The following is a 27520-nucleotide window of genomic DNA, read 5'->3' on the forward strand; positions in this document are numbered from 1 at the left end:
TAGATTTTGTTACACTTTATGATATTATACACAGTGGCTGTGTAAGCAGAAGACTACTCTTACCAATAATCTAGAAATTGCTTCAAATCCCCGTGCATTTATTAACAATAAAAATACCAGTGCCACACTACTAAAGAATTGGCCAATAGCTACATACTAGTTGGTCAGATGCAGTTCCTTTGAATTACGACATAGTCTGACTTCAGTTAATAAGTTTGTCTGACATTAGAATCATTACATTTTAATAGAGGTTAATGAGACTTAAAATTAAACGGGTATTCATGAAACATGATAGAGATAACTGATTTTAAGTCTCAGTTAGGAAAGAGGAAAGATGATTCTGGCTTGTAGTACAAGGCTGGAAGCTGCAAATTTTAAATTCCACCTTCTTTTGGAACATGGAATAAGCAAGCAGTCATGCATGTAGATGTGGCACTTAAGGACATGGTTTAGTGTTGGATTTGGCAGCGCAAGGTTCTGCTTAATGATCTTAATGGTCTTTTACAATTTAAATGATTCTGTGATTCTGTATTTATTTCTTCCTTTGTGAAATACTACTACTTGTTCACTGCAAAAGTATGGCAAGGATTACCATAAAAATTCTTCTAGTATTAAAAAAAAAAAAATAATTTGGATACCATTATAATTAGCAATTTAGTATACCATCAGACTTATTTTAGTATAACACAATGCAGGAGCCTGTTTACATTTCACTAGGAAAAGCTCAATATAGTTTCTGAGTTGAAGTCAGTACTTTTCATGGTTCCATTTATCTGGTCTATTCGTTTGCTATCTGCAAGACAGTTATGACACCTCTATTATTTATCTCCCTCTCAAATTGATTTTTTTTTCTTTTTTTTTAGTTTAATCATTTTTGTGCTTGTGTATGTGTGTATGCATACTCCTTACCTTAGAAAAGTTCTTCCTTTGGTGTATTCTGGAATAACCATAACTTCCATTTGCAAGAGCTGAACAAACCACACAGAACTCACGCTGAGCTAGGATCTGCTGGTTTAATTCCCTGCCGGGAGTCTGCCAGTTGGGAAACGCTGACCATCAAGTACAGGTCTTAATTACACACATCCAGAGGCTACTGCCAATCTTTTCCCATTGAGAAACATTTGCTTTCTAGTGTTCTTGATGACCAGATTATCACTCAAACATAATTTATTGCTGCTTTATATTGTAAGTAATTAAATGAAGAAACCTTTTAAACTCAAGGGAATTTTAATAAGTTACTTGCAAAATGTTATTGCAGGCAACAACTTGTACATGATTTTAGTTCCAAACCCACCAAAAAAAAAATAATACAAATCAGCATTGTAAAAGTGTCAAATTAATGCCTTACAGGCTTTGCTGGCAGAATTAATTTCTAAATTCTAGATGTGGGGAAATGCTACTCTCCTTTTTTTCCTTTTCCATCTTTTTTTTAGAAAAATTTACAAGTGAAATATTACTACAAAACTTTTTTGTAAGGAATTTTTGCAAAACATTTACATTTTTACCATCAACTATTTTTCTGTTTCAAAATCATTATGTAGATTTAATACCCTATGCTGCACATCAATTCTTGCAGGATGACAATTCAGTGACATGCATAAAAAAACACCACAAGGCATTAAAATGAAGACTTAAATACAAATATCGTTGCAATAAAACAGTTATAAAATTGAAAAATAGGACCTAAACATCATGCTTACTTAGCTTTGACTTTTTCTCCTAGATTACACACTTTTATTACTGCTCTCATGAAAGAATGTGATAAATAATGACTTAACACCAATTTCTAATGTAATTGGCAACACATACACGAACCTAATCAAAGAAAGTATATTGTAAGAAAAAAAACTATTCTAACACTGGAGTTCTACCATGGTAAATACACTTTGCACTGATAATTACAATAAAGCAAAATTTTTAATGTTGTCGGAGGGAATGAACAGTGAAATGCCATTAAACAAGATACTACTGCACATCTGTGCCCTATTACTTACAACAGCTATATCCCACTGAGTCAAATAAAGGACATTGAAATTTACAATCCTTTTAAGACAGAAAAATGGATTCAGGATGGTATGCAGAACAGACTGTCAAAATGTTTCTAATTCCAGCAGTAAAATGTGCACCTGCTAATACATGTTAATGTACTTAAGACACTATGAAGCCAACCAGATTGATATTTTGATACATCTATAATATAGATTCATTGCAAATTAAAAATTACTTCAGTTTCCTATCTGCATACAAAAGTATGCATGAAAAAATTATATATGAAATGGTTGTGCAGAATGCTCATAACTTCAGCTTACAAAAACTGTTAACTTCTAGGAAACATGGTATTAACATTAGGAAAGTTCTTTGCATAAAGAAATTTATAGCACTGATTGTGAAACAATGATAAAATATATATTTGATGTTTCATTTCCTATATAATAAAATTAACAGTTAATACTACCTAATGTTCATCTGTATTAAATGTAACATCTAATTGATTCCGATGTTTAATTCCAGATACATCAGTTAAGAGTACTTTAAATAAAATATACAAAATAATGTACAAAACCCAACTAAGATTTAAAGACTGTTACAAGTCTACAAAAGCTTTAAGAAACTTGAAATTTATAACCACAGTGTAAAATTGCTTTTCTTTAATCTCAAAGCTTTTTATGTAAACTGAAAGTATAAAATACCCTCAGCTTAGTATTTTGCTACAAAGGGCTGGCCTAAAGTGTACACAGTGTAAACAATGATTGGTATTTCTCTTGCTTTAAAAATACAGAAAACACCACAAGATTGATAAAGTATTCAGATGAGAAGTATATATTTTGTAAGGGAATGCACAAGGTATCTGTTCTGTCTTTCAAACCAACAGCTACCACACATTCTTCCTTTCATAATCTGCAGGGGAAAATAAAAATAATCTTACCCTTCTTGCACTGTACTTCCTTTAGTTACATAGAAAATATTTTGGTGTACAAATTTTTTTAAAAACTGCTCATGAGAATTATTATCAAATGACTGTATATGTAAAAGGTTACATTTATGTCTATGGGAACAATTAAAAATCCTGACTATGAAATATTTGGCCACCTTTCCTCCTTGTACGAACTGGAGTTTTCACATAGAAAATGCAGTTTGTTTTTCATTTCCTCTATTTTTCTTTTAAACTGGCACATCTGCAAATGAAGCCAAACCTTTGAAATCAAAAGTCATGTAGTAAAAAGGTAAGTATATTCCTCTTTCCCCAGTTGGTTTAATGGTTGGAGGCTCAGTGTAAGATTTGACAGGTAACAGGTATTTATTACCATCCCACATATTATCCTTTAAAAGAAAATAAAGACAGTAATATTTAGGGAAAAAGAGAGAAAACATTTACTTTCAATACCTTTTTTTGGTTAAAATGTGATAATTAATTCTTTTCTTTGGCTATTAAGTCAAAGCATAAAGAACTCAAGCACATTAACCACAGTATAATAAACTAATATTTACAGAGAGAAGATACTGGAGAATGAGCTACAACACTCAATTGTTTGATTAATTTCCATGAATTCTAACAAAATTAAAACATCCAAATACTTAAAATTTTGAGGGTTTTGTGATTCATGTTGCCTATAAGTTAGAAATGGACCACAGATGTTTGAAAACATAATGAATTGAAATACTCAAAATTAACACAAAAGTTGCAGTATTCATTTTTCATCCTACATAAAGATACCACCACTTTAGTAAAATCTCACATTAATCTCTTTCTAAGGTTTTATCTTTCCTACTGTATACACGAATTCTACATAACCTTAGCTCTCCAAAGAAAGAGAGGAATTAGAACTGACTGATTGTCATTTATACACACTACTATAATGCAGTGGTCAAAATCAATCTGAGGCCCACCTCAGAACCAATCTGCAGCATGCATTATCCAGCTGCAGTTTGTGTAGTTTCAAAATTTGAAAAAAGACAGCCAAAATCAACTGACGTGTTCTATGGACTGAGCAAAACCCTTAAATATTTCCACTCCTGTTCAACCTGTAATGCTTTGCTGTGCCTTGTGGGAAAAGGATGCTCTCATGAAAATATTACAAATCTATTTTAAAACCAAAGTACCTTCATCAAATGATGCTAATCCCAGCCAAGGTCCACCCTGTTTTATATTGATATTATCTGTTTTTATAAACACATTACCATCCAATGCTGAAATCGGGCGACGGAAGTTCTTTTAAAACCATTACATGATATACAGACATATAACTAAAAAAGTACAGTATGGAAACAATATTCCCCCATCTGTTTATCCAGGACATCAATTTGCGCTGTTCGTATTTTTTAAATTTTAGTCTTTTTGTACCGGTGTACACTTCCCATGCTGACCCTCCAACCTGGAACACTTGCAGAAGTCATAACTAAAAATGTGATTTCCTGCTCTGTAATCCACTTTACCAGCCCACATCCATATCCTGAAAGGTATGTAAACTTAAGTGCAGCACTAGGCGTCCATATAAGTGATCCTTTCAGAATTCTTCCATGTTTGTTGAAACATTAGGGGTTGCTGGGTTTGAATCTTGAGAAATGGCAGCAACAGTGACAATTCTTGGAGAACCAAGAACCTCAGTAACTGAAGAGTCCAGCTCTCCTGAGGTAACAATAGCAAGGGCTGTTCCACCACCCTTCTTGTTCTGATGAGTTTTGACATGTTTTGAGAGATGGTCACTTCGCATAAACCTTTTAGAACATTCTGGACACTCAAATCTCTTTTCACCTTTTTTAAAAGAAGAACAAAACCAAAATGTTACTGAAAGAGGGCATTGAACACTGCTTGATCATTTGAATCTGACACTTTTCTAGTCAACATTTGAAGTGTCTTTAAAAGGATACAAAGTTTTCTTCTCTACCTGTCTGATTTCCAGGTGTGCTCTGTTCAGTCACAGGCCTTTGGCAATCTACTCTTCACTACTAAAACGTTCTCAACAAATATTTGCTATGCTATGATTGTCTGGTGAGCAGTTTGAATTTCAGGTCACCAGAGAATTTTCATAAACTTCCATAAACCTGACAGAGTAGAAGAGAAAAAAAGCCCTGAAAGAATGACTTGATAGCATTTTTTAAGAACACTTTTGTTATTTAGATCTTTTTATTATTGAAGAGAATTTGGAAACATGATTCTCAAAGCTTCATGAGGTACAAGACCTACATCAAAACCAATTCTTTCAACATACTAAAAAGTCCTGTCATTGCTCAAATGTAATTAGCTCTTAGACTTCAAGTGCTATCTTCTTTTCAAGTTGTGGGAGGGGACAGACACCTTCTTGGGGCTAGAAACGAGAAGGTTGATAAAATTTTCAGTTTCTAGAAGGTCCACCTTTCCAATCTGAACTCTTATGAGAACATGCTTTACCGGTTCTCACTTGGAACTTCAGGAAACTTCCCAAGAAGACCAAGTCTGATCTATGGACTAGGTTAATATATTTCTTAAGTATTGAGCTAGTCCAAGCGAGGAGATAACAGCCCTGGTCCATGGCCAATCCTATGTGATCAGAGGGCAGGAGCACCTCTCCTACAAAGACAGGCTGAGGGAGTTGCGATTTTTCAGCCTGGAGAGGAGAAGGCTCAGGGGAGATCTTAAAGCAGCTTCCAGCACCTAAAGGAGGCCTACAAAAAAAATCTGGAGAGTGACTTCTTACAAAAGGGCATGTAATGATAGGACAAGGGGGAATGGCTTTAAACTGACAGAGAGCAGATTTAGGTTAGATATTAGAAAGAAATTCTTCCCTGTGAGGGTGGTGAGGCAGTGGCACAGGTTGCCCAGAGAAGTTGTGTCTGACCCATTCCTGGAAGTTTTCAAGGCCTGGTTGGACAGGGCTTTGAGCAACCTCATCTAGTGAAAGGAAGCCCCCCCATGGCAGGGGGGCTGGATCTAGATGATCTTTGAGGTCCCTTCCCACCCAAATCATTGTACAACACATGCCTGATAAAAATTTGGTAAATTCAGATCAGGCACTAGCTAATGTACATCAGCTGTATGTGATGAAACAGTCATCTTTTTCTAGTATAGGTACAGAAGAACAGTTTGAATAGATCTCATTTTATTTATTTCACTTCAGTCAGCTTGATTTGATGAAAACTGAAATCTACCACTTCCTCTATTTTAAAGTTCATTTATTTACATTTAAGAGCAGTTTTCAAAGATCCTAATGAGTGAGAACTTTGATATCACTATTTAACCATGGCCATATGATTCAGACTTGCCACACTATGCATATAGACAGAGCTAACCAACCTGTGTGGGTTCTTCTGTGTCTCTGTAACTCATCACTCCTTGTAAATCTTTTGCCACAAAACATCCAGTTGCATACAAATGGTCGTTCACCAGTATGCCAGCGCAGATGTGCTCGAAGATGAGATGTCTTGCCATAAACTTTTCCACATCCTTCAATATGGCAAATATGTTGTTTCTTTTTTCCTGGCTCATTGCTGCCTCTAAAAAGATCAAATTTAAACAGCTAAGTAATTATATTCCAAAATATTATTAGCTATTAGGAACAATATTTTATGCTAATAGAGACAAGTATAATCCCATGTCTAAAAAGAATACATAAACATAATTCCTAGTAGAAAACATTAAGAATGTAGGCAGTATAAGAAAATCTCATGCCCAAATGAGGTGAGCCGTGATAAAATGCCTAAATACATACTGATAGAATTTACATTTACCTTCCTTCTCCTTCTCTGCAATTAGGACATGAGCAAGCAACTCTTCTCAGTCTCTTCCCAGGTTGCACTTCCTGGTCAGAAGCTTGTTGAGCTTGTTGTAGCTGCACTTGTGTTATCTGATCAGGACTAACAGCACCAATTGCTGCATTAGCAATGCCACCTACTGCTACAGTAACAGGAGCTATTGTGGCTTGCTGTACTTTTACTCCATCCTGTCCTTGCTGTTGACCTGTAAAATATGAAAGTACGTATACCTCTTCTTAGTAACTTCAATATATGAAATGCATAGATCAACTTTCTGCATTTTATAGAACAAAAATACACCTGAGGTTAAGGGAAGCCACAAAACAAACATTAAATCCAGACATTTTCCTGAAGCACTACCACAGCACTTCTCTTAGATAGCCCTATTTAATGTAATTTGTTATTAGAACAGTACAAGACCACAAATTACTGACTGATATTAAGAAATACGAACTACTATATAGTTTTCTTTTTCTCAAAAACAGAGATAAATGAGAAACTATTAAATAAAATCTTACACAGAAATATTAAACTATTGCCAATTAATGTCTTACTAATAACCTTTGAAAACATATCTACATTCAGAAAACTACAATTAGCTAATTATAAATGTTGCTTTATGGCGTATACAGAATTGTCACCTACAACCTGTTCTGACTCAACAGAGCCACAAAGTAACTTTCACAAACTAGACTTGAACAAGCTACCATGTCAGAGCTTTGCAGGTGTTTTTCCACAGGTTTCTCCATCTGGGATGGGTAATCCTTGTTATACATACAAACTAGGGGAAGAGGCTGGAGAGCAGTCTTGCAGAAAGAGACCTGGAGTTTGGAATGATGGCAAATTGAGTATGAATCAACAGTGTGCCCTGGCAGCCAAAAGGGGCCAGCTGTGTCCTAGGGTGCATCAAGCACAGCATAGCTAGCCAGTTGAAGGATTGTCCCACTCTACACTGTACTGGTGCAGCCCCACCTCAAGTACAGTGTGCATTTTGGGTGCCTCAATATAAGGACATCCAACTATTAAAGCTATGTCCAGAGAAGGGTGACCTTCGGTGAAAGGTCTTGAAAGTATGACTTATAAGGAACAGCCAAGGTCACCTGGTTTGTTCAGCCTGGAGAAGACAAGGCTGAGGGGTGCCCCCCTTGCAGTTTACACCTTCCTCAAGGGGGGCAGGAGAGGGGGAGGTGCTGATCTCCCTTTTGTGACCAGCAATATGACACACAGAAATGGAATGAAGCTGCACCAGGAAAAGTTCAGGTTGGACATTAGGAAAAGTTTCTTCAGCTGGGAGAGTGGTTGGTTACTGGAATAGGCTTCCCAGAGAAGCGATCATAGAACCAAGCCTGTCAGGGTTCAAGTGTCTGGATGATGCTCTTAGTCATATGGTTTAGTGTTAGGTGGTCCTGTGAGCAGCAGGGAGTTGGATTCAGTGATCCTTATGGGCCCCTTCCAACTCAAGATAACCTATGATTCTATGATTTTGTTTTGCAGAAGGGAGTATATTTTTAAGACTGGAAAAGCAGCTAACACTGACTTGATGGATTAAGAATTCAATTTCATTGCATAAAATCATTGATCTCATTTGCGTTCTTGATGAAAGGAAATCAGAATTATTTTGCTTTAATATCAAGACAGTAAAGACTATTCCAATATAGGTAAGAAGTGTAGTTTCTTGAACAGCGGGGCAATATATTTAAAAAGTTAGTACTGTGCAGTCTAGGAAAATAATGCGACAAATTAAATGTGCTGCAGAGATAAGACTTCCAGCCGCTGTCTGACAACACTGAATACCAGTCCTGCCAGTGACAGGAATGTGACAAAACATCATTAGGTGCTGCCATGTTCAAAAGTTCAGTGCCTTCATACAAGTGGGAAATAAGAGTAAACACTACATACTTATTGAGAGAGTGTAATGACCAACAAGAGCTCGTTAGAATAGACCATAATATTTTAAGACTTGAAGAATCCTCAGTATCAAGACATTAATTTAAAACTTAGAAATCCCCTGGAGGTATAATGAGAGATTCAGACAAATTCAAACGGGTTCTCCAACTTCTCAAGCTTCCATAACAGACACCATCTATGGGGATAAGACTAGGAACACGATTTGAAGTCTAAACTGCTTAGCTACCAAATGAGCTCATATACAACATAGCATAGGAGAATGACTACTTCATTCACATGATTGCTGAGGAGCAATATATGCTTGATCAGGCTATATGGTATAACATCATGATAAGAGCCATAGATGAAACCTAACACAAACCCCCTAACACCACCACATACACACAGACAGGTTAGGCCAAAAGAACGTGATATACAGAGAACCTCCCTAAATGACTTGACCATACTCTAACAAACCACTGCTGGCTACAGGATATAGGATAAGTATATTCATGCTTAGGTCAGTACACCAGGTTACCTTGAAGCGCTGACCAAATTTTCCTAGTTATCTCTCTTAGTTTCCTCCTGGAACTTGCACCCGATTGGCCTAGATATAGATAAACATAACTTCCTTATTTTCTTAAGCAGGCCACAATTATTGACAAATGCTAAGTAATTTTGGTACTTAGAACAAGGAATAAACCCTTACTTAGAACAAGGTACTTAGAACAAGGACTTAACACTTGAATTCCACTTGCTGTTAGATAGATAGTAAAACAAACACAATCTTTTAGAAGTTTGGTATTCACAGAAGAGGAACCACAGAAAAAGAATTACAGGCTTAAACTTGAGTGCAGAGTCTTCTTAATATGTCTAGGGTAGAACAAAGTCTTTCTTTTCATAATAAATTTAAATCCAGTCCATTGTTATTTATTCCATATTCTAATGAGAAACAAAAGTGCTCATGACAATCCTTGAGGAAGAATATGATATGGCAAGAAGGACATTATGGTATAAATTAATATAGTAATATCTAGTACTTGGGTCTAACAGTGGCAGAAGAGGACATAAGAGCTTCCAAAGTACTAGTCCAGGGGCAATTACTTTCCAGGCTGTTAAGCTGCTAAAGTGCTGACTGAGTACTATGAATAGCCAGAGTCAAAAAAGGCTGATCATTTTTGTTATATCTAATGCTCATCTTAACATGATAACATGATGGCTTGTGTTAAAAAACCAGTTGCAGTTTTTGGTTAGCCAAAGGTAAATAACAGGAAGAACTTGCTCAGATTGTCTCCTGCAAAACACAGTCCACACTCTCTCTGTTAAACATACTCAAGACGCAAACTCCTTTAATTCACAGAGCAGCACTATAAATGATAAGCCTACGAGTGGTCACTGCAAAAATTAAAGGTGTAACAGACATTATGGCCACACCTACTGCAGCCTCTTATTCTGGTTTCACTATCAGTCACATTTTCAAGTACATTAATAGGAAATATCCCTTGTCATTACAATCTGTTAGAGGGATGACTCCAGCCATGTCACAAAGTCCTGTTTGAGAAAAAAAGTCCTAGGATCTAAGCAGTCTGCTGTCACAGTACAGCTGAAGAGCATGTTTTTCTCAGTTTTCCCCTTCTCTCCAATATTCTTGAATTGATATCAAAGTTTCAATGCAACTTCCCCCCTCAAGGCTGCTACAGCAAGGCTTTCCAAGATGTGAATTAAGGAACATGAGCTTTGAGGAGGACGACTCCTTGATTCTTTTTTTTTTTTTTTTTTTTTTCCACTGTGACTATTGCTAATGAATGTCCAATACATAATTCTTGCTGGATCTGGCCAATCCACATTTATGGCCTGTTCAGCATTTCTAAAAATCCAATATATTGTGCTGATTCAATGCAAATCAACTTTCAGTCTCTAAGTCATGAGATGATAAATCACACAAGGGTCTTCTGATACTTCTTCAGTGCTGACACGTCCTTTATCTGCCCCAAACTTTCCCTCTCCCATGTGAGGACCACACATATCTTGCAATACAAGATGCACACTACTGAGCTACAATCTTTATTTATTAAATGTAATATAGAGTTATGTCTAAGTTCTTCACAATAACTGTAAAGGTGACAATAAAAATACAAAAGAATGCCAAAGTAAGGTTGAATAGGCAGACAATTACATTATCCATATGGTTTCAGTTAAACACTAATTAAATGACTGCTCTTTAGATGGCATTAACAAGGGTATTACACTTTCTGATGTGAAGGTTGATTTTCTTCTTTAAATTTAGCTCACCAAGTTGTTATTTTAAACTCCCTTCCCTTGGATTCCACTTACTAAATTCAAAACAAAAGGTTCTGAAACACTCAAAATATCACACAAGTCTCCCTATTTAAAGATCCAGGGTATAATATTCCATAAGCAAATCTCTGCTTTTTGAAATAAAAGAGTAATCGAAGAAAGCACACATCTCTGACAAATATTCTTTGCCAGAGCTTTACGTAATTATCAGAAAACACTGAAAAGTTCAGTAATGTGATTCCTGAACTTAATTTTTGTTTTGTACTCCTGGAAGAGCATCACAACAATATACCGCACTAGTAATATTCAGAAGAGAAAGAAATGCATCTATTCTCATTTTTAAATTGTTAAACAAAAAAATATTTATTCTTTTTCTTTGAGAGTAAAATGAATGGATTTTAGCCAGTTGAAAAATCTTTTGAAAGAAGAATCAGAAAATTTTCACAAGCCAACTGATTGAACATACCCTAGTCTAAATCTCTACATGAGCCTGCTATGGTCTTAAGTTGTATGGGACTTGGTTGTGGGTTTTTTTTTGGTTGTGTTTTTTTTTTTTTTTTAAAAAAAGCTATATACTAGAATCCACTCTGGATCACTAATGGCTTTAACTTTTACATCATTAATACTTATTAAGGAAGATAAAGAAGTTTCATTATTTCTTCATTCAAGTTTGCTGAAGAAAAGATGTAACTGTTGATACAAGTTTGTCAGCAGCAACAAAATTATATCACAGCAACTCCTGAAAGTTTATAAAAATTAGGATTTTTCAAGAGAATTAGATATAAATTAGCTTTTCATTTGAAACAAAGCCTGAGTATTCTAAAAACAGGTGGCTGAGATCATCTTATCCACACAGAAAGAAAATGATCTACTGATGCTTTCTACATGGAGAAATAAAGACCCATTAAAAATAATCCAAATGGCTTCTTACTAGGGGCACTGAAACGCCATTTAAAGCCTTCTAGAAATTCTGCTACAATCCTGAGGTCACTTGACATTGCTTCTTGCTGATATACTCCAAACCACAAGACCTGATATCATTATACTTCACCATTCATAATTAAACCTTTCAGTAACAAGAGCTCTCATGTTTCAGCACATCTAAGAAAAAGGTCTAAACAAATCATTATATGAGGGAACAAAGTCACACTTCAGTTTACATATGTTATCCTGTACAAGTTGTTAAAGCAGGCACTGCACATTTACACCTGCTTTTAAGATTAAATGTTTTTATCAAGTTCCCATGATTCTTTTAAAAGTGATTTCCTGAAATTGTGAAACATTCTAGATTAACAAAGTCATCTCTGACCTTCTGTATATCTGAACTTTATTATACATGCTGTCAGGTTATAATGTTAAGCTACAACAAAATGTTAGTGTGCAAAACACTGATGCCAATTACTCCATTGCATCTCATTTTCTCTCAGATCTAAGTTCTCTCTTTCTTTTGGGTAGTGACCGCAGCAATTTGACTACAGGACAACATGCAGACAACAAAGCAACCCAATATTGTATTTATTTTGCAAATCAAGTGCAATAAGACTCTCACTCATTGCACTATTGCAAATATGATTATGACTAAATGTAATTAAGAATAACTATAGAAATTTATAAAGCTTCTCAAATTGAAGAACCTGAGTGACTTTAGTCACTAATCTCTTCCCTTTAAGCAGTTAATTAAATGCATTACTTACTGTCATAAGATACAGGATTATCAAGATAAAGGATTGCATATCCTTTGTTCTTCAGCATCACTTACTCAGCTTTCCAATTTTGCAGTAAAACTGCATCTTAGCAGTTAGAACTCATACACACTGTCCCCATATGAGTCCAATACATTCATGCAAAAAAATTCACAAATCTTAAGTAATTAGTACAGAGCCAAATAATACATACATAGACACACATCTCAATCAGTTTTAGGCTTCAAAGCTAATCTGTGAAATAAAAATCTCCCATAACACCATGTGTATGATTAAAGAAAGCTATTGCATGGTACCTAGGAAGTACTTTCCTACAGAATAACTGACCACTGAAGAACACTGAAGGTTTGGCTATTCATTGTAAGTCAAAACAAGTTTCCTTTTACTACGCATTTCACCTGCATTCCTGTTCACCTGAAGTAGCAAGCATGAAAAACTACTCTTTGAGGCAAATGGGGCAGAAAGGGAAGAAAAGGACTTAACTTGAATGATCCACAGAAACAACGGGTGTCAAGCTTTAGAAAAATGAATCTTGGAAAGAAAAGAAATTGAAGACTGAGAAAAGGATACTTCTAGTTTCTGGCACTTGGTTTCCCATAATAATTTGTTTAGATTTCCTGTTCTTGTGCAACCAGCATTCACCAGTCAAAAAGATGACAGCATTAATGACAGAGTTGCTTCTGTAGCATGCACCTACTGCAAAATCTGTGGAACACTTTGCGAAATAGGGCTGGAACAATTAATGTTGCAAAAAAAGAAAATTTGTTCAACTGCATATTCTAAAAATGAAAGAGAAGGTCACAAGTGATGTTCATAATTCAATGCATATTACTGCAGGACAGCTAAGTCAAGTCAATAACAGTCTGCAGAGTTCCAAAGCTCTACAAGCATCAGAGCCAATGCAGCAGTTCACCTATTCAACAACTTACTGATGCAAAGCAATGGGGGAAAAGAGATTTCTCATTTCCTCTTACCCTGCATACACCAAATACAGTCAGCTTGCCAACATCCTTTACGCTAATATTCTTTTTCCAGTGACATACAGCTGACTTATAATATTTTATATATTTACACGTATTAATTTTATATTTATAATACAACATATTTATATTTATTATAACATTTTATATATAATCTTAATTAATATATAGCCAAGGTTTAAAACTTAGAAAAAGTCTGTGGCAATACTTTATAGTCAGAGATAATTTTTTACACAGAAGACTATACAATTCAGTACTACTTAAGTGGTACACAGACAACTCTGCCCACTCTCCTACCCTGAAGCTCTTGTTTATAAAGGCTTGTGAAGAAACAATATGTGATAGAGGAGAAATTCCTCAGAACAGAAACTTTACATGGGCTGATGCATGGGACCCACACACTCTGTAGAGAAGGTCAGTTTGGAATAAAGGAATTGGATACACCCAGCTACTACAATAAATTTGAGTCAGCACAGCATAGCAATGTGTCCAGATGCTACTACAAGCAGAAAGTTCCCAGTGCAAACTGTAGCATCAACTAGACATCTGTCTTTTCTACCTCCTATAGGAACATCCCAGCAAGTTTCTATCTTTTGCCTGTTGCCAACTTGGACAGGATTTGCAAGAATTTGTTATCCTCTCCTCCAAATTCTTCCTGTATGAAATGTCTCTGTGTGTTCAAAAATTACTGAACAGCATCATAATTAAGCTTAACTTCTGTGAAAAACACCCCCTAAAAGCATGAGATTTAAGGCAGTAAAAAGTAAGTTTTGGGGGTTTTAACACCTTAAACGGATTTTTTTTTTTCCTTTTATGCAAGAATTTTATCAGCAACACAAAGACAAAACAGTGCCCAAAAGTTTAATGAAGGTACTTCAATGACTCTTCAAAAACATAAGCTTTACCCAAGTGCTTTAGGACAACCTGATGTCACTTCAGTACTTTGAGAGAGAAAAGAAGTTTTCCTACCTAGTAGTATCTTTCATTGAACTAAAAGCCAGCTTTATTTTTATTACTTTTATTACTTCATTAAACATAGTAAAGAGCTGCCACAAATACAACAGACAAAGACCTGCACAGAAACAACATGATCAACCCTGGAATTACAGTTTCACAAACTTTAGTCTTCCACAACAGAGTTGAAGTTTCAGTCAAAGCAAGGCAATGAGTCTGGTTGTTCTGGACACCGTGGCTTCAAATGGAAAGAAAATATGGTCAATTTATTAGACTTTCTAAAGACAAAGTTAGAATCAGAAAAATAACTTTTTATACTTCTTGCTAAGGCAAAAGACCCTTCCAAAACCCTCTGATTTTCATAATCATTGAAAGAACAGTCAAAAGTGAAAGTGTATTTGGGATGAATGTTCAAGAACATTTCTCTGCAGATGAACACAAGTAATACCCTGCATACCGAACCTCAGAGCAAATAGATAACTGAAACCCGAAGTTCCAACTGTGCTGCAGAATGTCAGACGCACTGCATGAAAACTAGTAGTACATCTAAGAAATGAGAGTTTTAAGTTTACGTTTATGGAACATCTCCCTCTATCCCATCACCCTGATCCAACTCTCAGGTTATTCTATAGGTCATAGACACAACGGAACATGGTCCACTTCTTTTTTCCAACTCTTCCCCTTAACTGTGAAATAGGGATAGGACTAGAAAAAAGCCACTTGCTGACTGTTAGTCTCTACAGGCTGACTAGAGGAGCTTAATACCTGACAAACTGAACAAAACAAACAAAACAACAATCCCCAAACAAACAAAACAACCAACCAAGTGCCTGTCTTACACAGTTCTGCCACATGGAAATTAAAATACTGGTCTCACAAAGTGTGTTTTCTAGCATCTCAGTTCAATTTCTACGTATCACCCCGGAAATAAGAATAGCCTAATCCTGAAAGGACAGAAGGAGGCTGACACGAAAAAATGCAAGCTAAATTTCCAGCACTCAGTTTTGGGGGAGTTAAGGTGTGTGTGTGTGTGTGGAGGACTGGTTGTGTTTTGTGGGGGCTTTTGACTACAGTTTAGCTAGCTAGCATATTTTACACTTGAAGGTTCATCAATGTCCTTATATTAAGCATTTTGCATTTTGGCTATATGAAATGTTATCTTTATATTGATCAAGATGAAACTAAGTATGCCTGTATGCACAGGAGGGATTAGTTAATAGTTACATACATGGAAAATCCTTTTAACAGAAAGGAAAATAGCTGACTTTAAAACTAAGTAAAGTTGTATAGCAGTTGATAAGTTATTCACAATTAAAAATAAAAAGAAAACAAATCACTGGCAAGGTGATTAAAAGTTATCAGGAAAAACAAGATTCATGAAACAATTTAAAAGACCTGTTACAGTAGGACAAAACATGAGACACAGCCTATGGGTTGATAGGCAAACCAATACAAAAAGTACTTTGTTTATTAAAAATGTAAAAACTGTAACTTTGTTACAGCCTTCAGCAGGCAAGGACCAACAGAGCTACATATTATAGAATTACAATAGAAGGACCATATAAATCTCTAAGATACAAACCCTAAGAAGCTCTGCCATCGTCTCCTGTAACATTGTTATCCCTATAAAACCATAAACTTCATCTTCCTTCTTAGTTCAGAACAAACTGAAGAGCTTCATGTCCTCGTCAGTTACTTCCCGATGACCAAACAAGACAAGGCCTATATTTCTTAAGCTTTAGTATTTTGCTCAAGGGAAAAGTGGTCACATCATCACTTGAAACTGTAATTAAGGAAAGTGAGACTTGTACCTACGATGTAGCCTATGTTGGGTTTTTTTTTTTTAAGCAGGATAGCAGGAGGATATGAACTTATTTTTTCTTTACAACAAAATTATAATCTGCCAATCTAAGTATGCATGTTGGGATAACATGCTTTACCAATGACCAGCTGATCAGGGTATATAACTTACCTACTGTCAACAGTATTAAACACCACTGGACACTCCATTCTTAAAAATAGATGCATACAGAAATCCATGTAACTATACAATTGTACTGCAAAATAACCTAAAACTAAAAACTATATACCCAAACTCAGCATGTGCTGAGATGCTACTTTTCTCAAGAGAATGTATATGTCCAGAGCTATTGTTTTGGTGAAAGTGTCATGACACGAGCAAAATATTAATTATAAAACCTGCATTTTCTTATGCAGTCCTAACTACTTCCAAAGTTACTATGCTACAGCATATAAACAGAACAATTTTTATTAACCAAATTATCCATTAAAATCACTGACTACTGAAAAACAGTGGTTTTTCAACAGTAACATTTATAATTGAAATTAACATTCCCTTTAGAACATGAGGTCTTATTCCATTATATAATTTTTCAATAGTCACCATTGCCATTAAACATTTTTAATACATTAAATCAGTATTAATGGATTTATCTTATCTAGCAGTACCAAAATGATATGAAGCTTAGTACTCCATAATATAAGTTACACTGAGGAAACTATTGAGATCAGATTTTTTATATGCTTCTTGCTGCCCCTGTGTCCCAGGTGGTAATGGAAGAATGAGAAGGTTGGTTTAGCATGGATCTAAGCACCATTAATTAAAAATAAAAAAACCAAACAGGCTGATGAAGATGTGCAATGTCACTCAGTTTGCTTGCTTGACATTTTCTGAACATGAAAGTTCAGCTAATTCATTTCCTGTTCTATGTGCTCTCATTTCTGACAGCAAGGAATGAGAGAGTGGATGGCAAAACCTGATATTCACAGAGAGTGCACTTATACTGATGAATCATTTTTAGAAGACCCATACTCTAATACGGAAACATAGTTTTATTAGCATTATTTTTTTAAGACTTAGAGACTTACATTTAATCTAAACTTACAATTTAATTTAATAGGTTTCTAATTAGCTGTTTCTATGCTATTTCACCTAGCAATTCTAAGCAAAGTTGGTACTTGAAATGCTTCCTCTTCCCATTTTATCTACAAGTAATGATGAAGCCAGGCACTGCAATCCATAGGTCAGGCAGAAAAGACTTGTTTTACTGAGGCATTTTTACCAGTTTATTCTCCATAGGCAATTTAGCTGAACAGGTATACTGCACATTCCTTACACATCAAGTTCAGGAACTGTATGTTGATACTTCATTTTTAAGCTACCATCACCAAGGCAAATGTTTGTTTTCTTTAGCATAGGTTGTTATTAAACTGTTTCTGCCACTGTTTTAAATTCAGTTTAAAAAGTTAAAAATAAAAAAATCTCCAAACCAAACCACTTTTTGTCATTAGAAGATTAAATGTTTCTCCTATAATTACTCCAAAGCATTTGAAGGGGATGCCAGTGCTATAATATTTAGAACACTGTGGTTCTGCAGCAATTCTCAGCTCAAGACAACCTGAGAACAGTTGTAAGTGACCTTTCATGACTTTAGAAAAAGTACACTAAATGTCCATACTCCTCCCAACTACACCCTCAGAATGCCAAGTAGTACACTAAGTAAAAACCTAGGAAAGACTCCTGCATTTTTCCTGGGTTTGTGGAAGACAGCTCAGTGCTTTGTACTTATCTTCTTACTGCAGTTCCCATAGCTTGCAGCTTGCTTCTTTCAAGGTGTTTGCTACAGCTTGCTTGCAATAAACATCCAGAAAACACTGGATGTTATTAAAAAGCATCAAATAGGGTCAGAAACACCTTTGACTCTTAAATTCATAGAATCGTAGAGTAGTTTGGGTTGAAAGGGACCTTAAAGATCATCTACTTCCAACCCCTTCTGCCACAGACAGCGACAACTTGCACTAGACCAGGTTGCTCCAAGTCCCATCCAACCTGGCCTTGAACACTGTCAGGGATGGGGCAGCCACAGCTTCTCTGGGCACCCCGTGCCAGTGCCTCACCACCCTCACAGTGAAGAATTTCTTCCTTATGTCCAGTCTAAACTTTATGGCTTGACAATACTACCAGAACCATCTGTTCCATGACCTGACCAGGCACAGAAGTGCAGCTGACAGATTGGCAGTTCTTAGAGTCCTCCTTTTTACACTTCTTAAAAATGTGTGTGCTTCTTCCAGTCACTACTCTCAACTTACATGCATTTAATTTTATGTATAATTTTATTCCTGCTTAAAGAATTTTCTACAGTGTTTCAAATTCCTCTGCAAAGTTTGAACCAGAACAATAGTAATATCTAAACAATGTCTTCAGTGCCATACAAGAAGAGTAAATAATGAAGAAAAAGGCCTTGAAGACAGGCTGAACTTGGATGCAGACAAATGAGAAAAAGCAGAAGAAAGCAGGAGGAGACCTTGAGATACTGACAAATTGATAACTACTAATAGCAGTGCAATGCAAGTAGCTAGTCAAACAGAAAACACCTTAGTAAGTGACATAACTACATAATATGAAACAGAAGGACAAGGTTCATTATGTTCTTATTGGGGTGTTTTAAAAACTCTTGGTATTGGACTTCATTGTCATTAATAACTGTTTTAGAGTCTACATTGCATCCCTGCGAGACCTGAAATATTCCAGTTCCAGTACTGCCAGGCAACAGACTGTTCCACTTAACAGAAGTCATTTCTCCAGGTCATTTTGGTGGATAAACTCTAAATTCCCCATAATTCAGGCCATGCCACCACTCATCTTAAACAAAAGGGCTTGAATTTGAGTCGCAAGTGATGGAATGTGGTGACTTTCACCTAAAGCAACTAATTACACTTGGACTGAATATGCATAAAGTACAGATAATATTTTTCACTATTTCCAAAACAAGTGTCTTATACACTTTTGTATGGCAAAAACACCATCATCATGTAACAAGATTACTTCAAAATGAACAGTTAGACTAGATACAAGTATGGGAGTTTTTAATTGTTGGTTTTGGTTTTTATTATGTAAGAAACAGAGAATTATTCTGAAAAGACATCTCCAACACCACCACTAAATATCCCACTGTCAGCAAAAACAATTAGTAAGTTCAGAAAAACCTTGGGAGCATTTCTGAAGGCTCCAGTAAAAGAAATCCTACAGACAGAACACAAGACTTTTACAGGAGAGCCACTAATACTCAGCATTTCATTACAGCTCAACTGTCCTGCTTTATCTCACCCCATATTCTTCAGCATCCACAAATGTTCATGTTCTGTCCTATTCTTAACACAAATATACTCCAAGCAAAATGTGTTGAGGGACAAAAAAAACCCCAAAAAACTTAGCCCACCAAAAGGAAATAGCTTTATGAACTATATATTTTTCTTAGAATCTAGTACTATATAAAGTTCCTTTCACATAATCCCTTATATTGCCATTAACACATCTAGACAAACAAAACAGCATGAAAATAAGCTTTAGAAAAGCAAAGGATACCTTACTTTAAGAAGGGGATGTGAACCCGGATGGGGACAGAATCCTTTGAACTTGCACCTACAGCTGTAACAGCAGAAACCTTGAAAAAAGGCAAGGGAACTCTGCAGTACCCACTGTCCCCCAAGCTCCTAGGGGCTACTACATTCAGGAAGTCACCAGCTATTAACATTAAAGACTATCTTGTTTTATACAGGACTCCCTGTGGAACAAGTCATACAGCGCAAAAGAAATACAGTTGACTTTATACAGAACTAGCTTGCCATGACTGATCACATAGCAAGGCAGGTATTTGTCCAAGTAAACAAAACTGTTCTTATATAGTCCATTGTTTGATCAGCTGTTAATTAAATAATTGTTTAAAGATCTGTTTTTTAAGGCCTAGACACTTAGTTTCCATCTTCTCATCCGGTTTTCTTCTGTGCATTTAATTACTCCTTTGACTGACACTTCGTATATCTTCTCAGCAAAACTAGACAGAATCACATAAATGTGTAGGCTGGAAGGGACCCGATGATTCCAGAGGTCCAACCCCCTTGCTCAAGCAGAACCATGTCCAGACAGCTTTCAAATATCTTCAAAGATGGAGAATACACAACAACTCTGGGCAACCCTGTGTCATTGCTTAGTCACTCTCACAGTAAAAAAAAATAATTTTTTCTCTACATCACTGATGTCAAATGACTTTTCTCTCAGGCCAAGAAGTGAAAGGATGCGAGAACTTCTGTGCTTTGCCCTGCTTTTTGACCACACACAACATATAACCCAAGTGTGATACTTATCACGAGCAACATTTAAACTTTTAACTAAAAAAACACACACAAGAAAATCCCCAAATGCACTTATTCGTCTTGCTTGGTTTACAGTAGAACCTATATATCTTGGAACCAGAGACTTTGAATGGAAAAGGTTATAAAAAGCAGACTAAAATATAATATTTACTTGAAGATTTTAACATTTTTCTTCCCAATGTGAAATTTATATCTTTTGGAATTTAGAATCCATTTGACCCAAAAGAAGGAAAAAAAAATAAAAAATGTCTATCTCAAAATAGTTCTGTAATTCTATAACTTAACATTTTCATAATAAAGCTAAGAATTTTTGTTACTTGCAGTTTATTTAGTGTTCTACTGTTTTACTATTTCATTTACTACTGAAAAACTAAGAAAAGGTACCTAAATTACCCCATTGTAGAAATACCTAGGAAAACCGATCTACAACACCCATAAGAGAACAGTTATTTCGGACAAGTACTTATTACAATTCCCACCCTACCCCTGAAACTCAGCTGGCTTGATTGGTTGGGTTTGCCTGAAAGACAAAGTAACTTTTTTCCCCTAACAAAGTTAGAGCATCTCAATCAATGCATGTGATGAGTCCTTCACACATTCTTTTCCCTGACACTTCCTGGACATCCTCATACAACACATTTCTAACACCTACTTCTACTGCTCATTTGTAGAAAATAAGCCACCTTTGGAGAGTCCAATTAATGTACAAAAGACTCCACACGTTGGCAAACTCAAGTACTAAAGAAAAAGTAGTCTGCAGATGTTGAAGTAACTGAGCTGTTCTTTTTTTCATAAAGGTGTCCTGTAACCATAAGAGCAAAAAGCATTTCAAATAAAAATCAACCAAATGCAAACACAAAAAAACCCAGAAAATCCCAGTTAGTTTATAGCCCTGATCAAGACAGCTTATTTCTTATAAGCGGCAAGAAAAGTTATGATTTTAGTATATTTGTAATTTTCTACTTCATAATCATTCTTTCCTTGAATACTTAATATAGTATTAAGGACTGTACATCATGTTCTTCACACTCCTTTCCATGCTACTGTGTCCTCCAGTCCCAAAGGACAGCAACAGGAAGATTCACAGGAGAGAGGTAGAGATAAATAAGAGAAAGAAATTTTAACTAATTTCTCACATTCTCAGTTTGTTCTTTCTCCATAACCTAAAGCCTTGGGGAACAGAAATACTACCTTATATACGAAGGAATGGAGAAAAGGTTGGAGGATTCACTGCTGCTAGCATAAAATTAAAGATACTGTGGAAATAGCTGTGAGGCCTACAAGGGGAGGGGGTAAGGTGTATGGAAGTGGAGGGGGATTCAATGGTCCCAAAGCTTAAGTTAATATATGAACCCTATATGACTAATGCTTGGCTTCTCTAGCGCAATACTTGTAACTCATTCCCCTCCTTTCACACTCAGTTACAAATCTCAATCCCTTTATTTTCCAAGGGACATCACCACGTGTTAGCAGAGGTACAGTCAAGATAAGAGCAAGACGATATCCAGCATCTCTTGTTCTAATATCTACTAGTGCATACCAAACACCATTAGCAAGCAGGAAAGACCTGTGTGTAGAAAGGTTCTTCCTGCACCCCCAAATCTAGGCAATTCCCAAGGCTGGATTCCTGTGAAGAAGTCCCTGCCAAGGTAGGGACTTCTGTCTAACAACAGTAGTCAAATAACGTCTTCCCATCAAGAAAATTTTTTTCCAAGGCAAACTGTACTGCAAGATGTTGTAGCAGCTGGTCAGCTCCAGCTAACTGAAACTTCTTTTTGAACCATTACAACTAAACACAAGGTCAAGATTTTAATTTTGATTACCCAGATTAACATCTCTGTAACACTTCTTAAGTAAGCCAGGTTTAGTGCATCTAACCCAGCTCTTCGTATTTCAACATGGCATCAAGTGCCAAAGAATACCATAGCCAATTGAATTCTCCTAATGGCAAATTTCTTATTATCAAACTATGTTTGGTCTCCTCAAAAAAGTTTCAATTAAGGGGAACAACAATTTGCCCAGTTAAACATTTCTCACCTTACCATACGATTATTAAGAAAAAGGCCACAGGTTAAGAGTCAACAGGATACTAACATTTGTTTATGCAGACCAGACAGTAGCTAAACATTTTTCTTACAGTTTTATACTGAAAAAGTGTGTCCATAGTTGGTTGCTGTTAAGACAAGAGTTCATCGTAACTACTACAGAAAGCAACTTTTACTTGTATGAAATAAAACTAAGCTCTTGTAAGCGGTTATCAAACTAGCAGAGAGAACCCCTAAATCAAGTTTTATCTGAAACATTCAAAGTTTGCAAATTTCATGTAGATTTGCCCTTGTGGGACACTGCAAAGACCTTGCACAGAATTTACTTTAGAACTAAGCTCTGTTATCCAGCCTAGAGCCTTTTAATAGCTCCTTTCCCAACTATTAGACCAGCATAACCAAAGAGGCATTTCATAATACGCATCAAGAGTTCATCAGCAAGTACTGAGGTACTGTTACCAATTGTTTTTATTTTTTAAAAAAGAAGTCACAGGAACTCTGCTGTGCACAAGCATTCCTTATCCCAGTCAATCTCTTTGCAGAATTCAAACATTTAAGGGAACAACTTTAGGAGCTGATGCAGAGTACAAATAGCTTAATACAAACACATGCCACAACACAAGATATCCAAGTTCACATACTGTCACCCATCTTACATCCCTCATGCAGAGATCAGAAATACTGCCTAATAGGAAAAAGGTTTTGTATTGCTGTTCTTTAAACATATCAAACTCTTTAAGAGTCTCCCATTCACTCCTAAAGCCAATAAGTCTTTAGTAAGACGGAGAACAGGATCGTTTAAGGATAGTTTATCAAACACAAACTGTTCCATTTCAACTGACACAACTGGTAATTTTAGCTCAATGTTTAAGAGAACTGTCAGCTATTTTAAAATCTGAATTTTAATGACGTATAAGTTATTTCCTCACAGTTAAGGGTTTAATACTTATTACAGAAAATCCTGGAAAAAATAAATTAATTTAAACCTGTCTGGTATTCTTCCAATAGCTAAAAAAACAAAACAAAACAAAACAAATAAACAAACAAACAAAAAAAAAAACAACCCCAACCAAAAAAACAAAACCACACCAAAAAACAACCCACAAAAAACCCAACCAACCAACCAACCAAAACACAAAAGCAATACCAAAACAAGACTATGAAACAAGCAAAAAAAGCCCCAAACACAACACAAAAAAAAAAACAAACCACCAACCCAAAACTTTGTCAGACCACTCACCTGCAACACTAGTAATGGTAACAGGAACTCCTTGAACTTGAACACCTGCAGCACCCAGGTTTGCAACACTTACTGTTTGAAGATTAGGTACAGAAGCAAGCTGGGCAGCATTCAGCGTGATGGGGGTACCAGCAACAGCTACTGGTGCTATCTGGGCAATGGTTGTGCTACCACTTGAAGACACAGGGGTAATGGTTAGCTGTTGGGCTAATCCAGCATTTTGAACTTGAAGATTTGAAAGGCTTTGCAGATTCTGAACCTGTACAGTTTGCCAGCTGATCTGCCCTGACGGTGTTAAGGTTGGAGCCCTGATGAGCACCTGAGTTGGACTCACTGTCTGCAGCTGAACATTCTGCAAAGGCTGCTGCTGGATGGTCTGTATAGTCTGCCCTGACTGGAGCTGAAATGACTGTGGAGAAATGGCCTGAATAATCTGCTGTTGAGGCTGCTGGATCTGTATCTGCTGCAGAATAGGCTGTCCTACGATCTGGACCTGCTGAAGGGAACCTGACTGATCTTGAATGTTCTGTAGTCCATTGGACTGAAGCTGACTGGAGCTCTGGGCTTCGGAGTCCGTAGCAGTTGTCTGAGGCTCTTCAGTCGTCTGCTCTGAACTGCTGCCTGCTGTGCTTGTTGTGTATTGGCCTGTTTCTGCAGAGCTTACTAGCGTGTCACTGCTGGTTAGAGATGTTGAGGCAGTGGTTGTAGAGGTGGAAGATGAGGAAGGAGACTCTGGCATTGTACTACCAGAGGCAGAAGTGACAGGTGTAGATGCTAGCTGATTTCCATTGGAAACTCCACTCTCAGTAGACTGGCCAACTTGACCTGAACCTCCTCCAGCTGCCACATTGTTTATCACTGGCAATGCTAGTGTTACCCCACCAATGTTTATAGGTAATGTTGTTACAACTTGAGCCTGAGTACCAGGAATAGTTTGCAGTTGCAGTGGTATGGAAACACCAGACCTAATTTGGACTGGTACTGTCTGATTTGCTAGGTTTTGAGCAATAACATTCCCAGAAGCTGTCCTATTTGCAGTTGTTAGGATAGCTTGATTATTTCCTGCAGGTATAAGCTGAATTTGACCCTGTATGTCTTGTAGGCCAGTAGCATTAGATGGGTTGATTTGTAGTTGTTGACCTTCTGTTGTCTGGATCTGTGGGATTACTTGGTATTGGACATTACCACTTGGATTTTGTACTTGAATGACCTGGAATTGTCCAGGGGTTGTTGCAGAAGAACTGCTTGATTTGTTTTTTGAAGGAGATGTACTGTCATTGTTACTGCTGGAGGGACTTCCTGCACTTGAGGCAACAGAAGATCCTTGTTGAGCAACATTATTTTCTTTTGAAGCAGAAGGAGCAGCAGCAACAAGCTGCCAAGCATTTCCAGAGAGCTGAGTTGTTACCAATTCTAACTGCTGTGGCTGATTCTGAAGCTGCACCATACCTTGGTTGGGATCTATAATAATCTGCTGCTGTCCAGTTCCTTGATTCTCACCAGGAGTTCCTATTTTGCTGCAGGTGGCTGCTAGCAAAGCGAGAGGTGAAGGCTGAGAATCCTACCCATAAAGAGACAAAACAGAAGAGATTCAGAGAAGCATGAGTACAAACCATCAGAAGTAAGCATTTAAAGTTTATACAGGAAGCAGAAAAAAAATGTGCTTCTGCATAGAAACCAATGATATATCTCTGAATAAGGAAGTACATATTTCTGTAAGTAATCTTTAAACAGAGAGCCCCCAGTTATCAACGAATATGTGACAGCCAGGACCTCAACTGCATCCCTCAACCCAATATTTCACCTGCCCCCCCCAAAAAAAATTAAAAGAAAATCTTTAAAAATGCTTCTATTGCATGGAAAGCAGCTGATCACTGCAGAGTCCAATCAAAAAAACCCATGCTCAGGCAGCAAAAATATTGCCCCAACCAACTGTGTTTCACCCAACCCAAAGAAAGATGCCTTGAGCAGGAAATGCCATTGGCTGAACATTTCATTTTAAATGCTAATAGTTTAGGCACTTTCCTATTCATGTGTGCGTGCTTTACCTGTGAGCCTCCAGATTTCCCTTTTTTATTATTATTGTTGTTATTCTCTGCCTCAGGAGATTTCTCTCCCTCTGTAGGCATAGTTTCTTCCTTCTTTTGATCTGCAAAAAATATCAAGTGTAACAGGTTAATTATTCACCTTCATTTATACAATAATAAAACATACGAGCATATCCTTTTTGGTTCCCAGCTTGTCGCCTTTACATAAAAACAACAGAGCAAATCATCATTACAAAAGAACGAGTCCTAAGAAACGTGGTTTGAAACCCAACCCATGGGGGCTGGAGGGTTAACACCCAGAAAGGGGAGGTTTGGTTTTCTCTCCCAGAGACAGCAGGAAAAACCACCCACAACCCTCCTCCTCCTCCTGCCCCCTAAAGCATCGACGGCCACTCAGTGGCCGTCGATGCTTTAGGGGGCAGGAGGAGGAGGAGGATTGTGCATGGGAGGGAAAGAGGGAGGAAAAGAGGAATGAAGGAGGGAGGGATGTGCACAGGAGGGAGGGTTAGCGAAGAAAGAGGGAATGGAGGAGGGAGGCACGGCGGAGGCGAGTCGGAGGAGCAGACAGTGGAAGACGAGAAGAAAGGGGGCATGCGAGGAAGCGGCTCTGATGGGTGGAGGGGCAACGGGAGAAAAGCGGGATAAGAAGGGGGAAGTAAGGAAGAAAAGGGAGAATTCAGGAGGGCGGGATAGAGGGGGGATGAAGGGTGGAGGGAGGAGCAGAGAGAGGGAGGGGTGTGCACAGGAGGGAGAGAGGGAGGGGGTTACATACCGCTCATCCCGCATTAATGCCCCGCTGAGGCGCCGCTCTAGGGGGGAGGAGAAGGAGGAGGAGGCGGAGGGTGGAGTGGAGTGGGGTGGGGTGGGGGTAGCGGTAGCGGGGAGAAGGCCGGTCGCAGCCGGAGCTGGGAGGAGCAGGACGGCCTATTTTTCCACGAATGGCCGCCGCTGGGCTGTGGCGTAGCTGCCTCTCTCTCCGCCCGCCGCCGTCGTCGGCCTCAGCCCGCCGCCTTGACTGACAGCTGCGGGCCGGCCGGGAGGCGAGAGGGAGGGCGGCCGAGCGGGGGCGGGGCCCGCCGCGGCCCAACCGACGCCCACTGAGAAGGAAACCGAGCCCAGCCGCCAGCCTCTCGACCGCGCCGCTCCGCCTCAGCCCGGCTCCTCACGCCAGAGGCACAGGAGGCGGGGCGGGGGGCGGGACAAGGCGCCCGGTGAGCCCGGCCCCGTCAGGCAGCGGAGCAGGCACCGGACCCTCGTCTTCCTCTTTCTCCTCCTCGTCTTCTGGCCGGCCGGGAGGGGGCGTGGCCTCCGAATAGCGCGCCTCTGGGGCGGAGACGACAGCTGCGGGCTGCCGCTGCTCCCGCGCTCGAGCGGATCTTTGACAGCCCGATGGGGCGGGCGGTGGGGCGGGGCCCGGCAGGAACTGGACCGTACCCCACTCTGTGGCGGCCAGCAGAGGTTC

General features: G+C 37.9%; 1 protein-coding gene across 1 annotated transcript; it reads right to left on the bottom strand.

Annotated features, from left to right (window-relative positions):
- Positions 1–22: 22 nt before the first annotated feature.
- SP4 (Sp4 transcription factor) lies at positions 23–27158 on the bottom strand. Its single transcript, XM_080610197.1, has 6 exons — positions 26831–27158; positions 26059–26159; positions 24011–25571; positions 6706–6934; positions 6272–6471; positions 23–4753 (listed from the first exon to the last, which is right to left on the bottom strand). Exons 1-6 carry the CDS (start codon positions 26835–26837, stop codon positions 4506–4508), a joined length of 2346 nt encoding a protein of 781 aa, XP_080466323.1. The 5' UTR covers positions 26838–27158; the 3' UTR covers positions 23–4505.
- Between the last annotated feature and the right edge of the window lie 362 nt (positions 27159–27520).

This window comes from Psittacula echo, assembly GCF_963264785.1.
Source record: "Psittacula echo genome assembly, chromosome: 2".
Classification (NCBI taxonomy): Eukaryota; Metazoa; Chordata; class Aves; order Psittaciformes; family Psittacidae; genus Psittacula; species Psittacula echo.

Coding starts and splice junctions, on each gene's coding strand:
- SP4 (XM_080610197.1), bottom strand. Junction 6,472..6,705: donor TGCAGAGAAGGAGAAGGAAG/GTAAATGTAAAT, acceptor TGATCTTTTTAG/AGGCAGCAATGAGCCAGGAA. Junction 4,754..6,271: donor ACACAGAAGAACCCACACAG/GTTGGTTAGCTC, acceptor CTTTTAAAAAAG/GTGAAAAGAGATTTGAGTGT.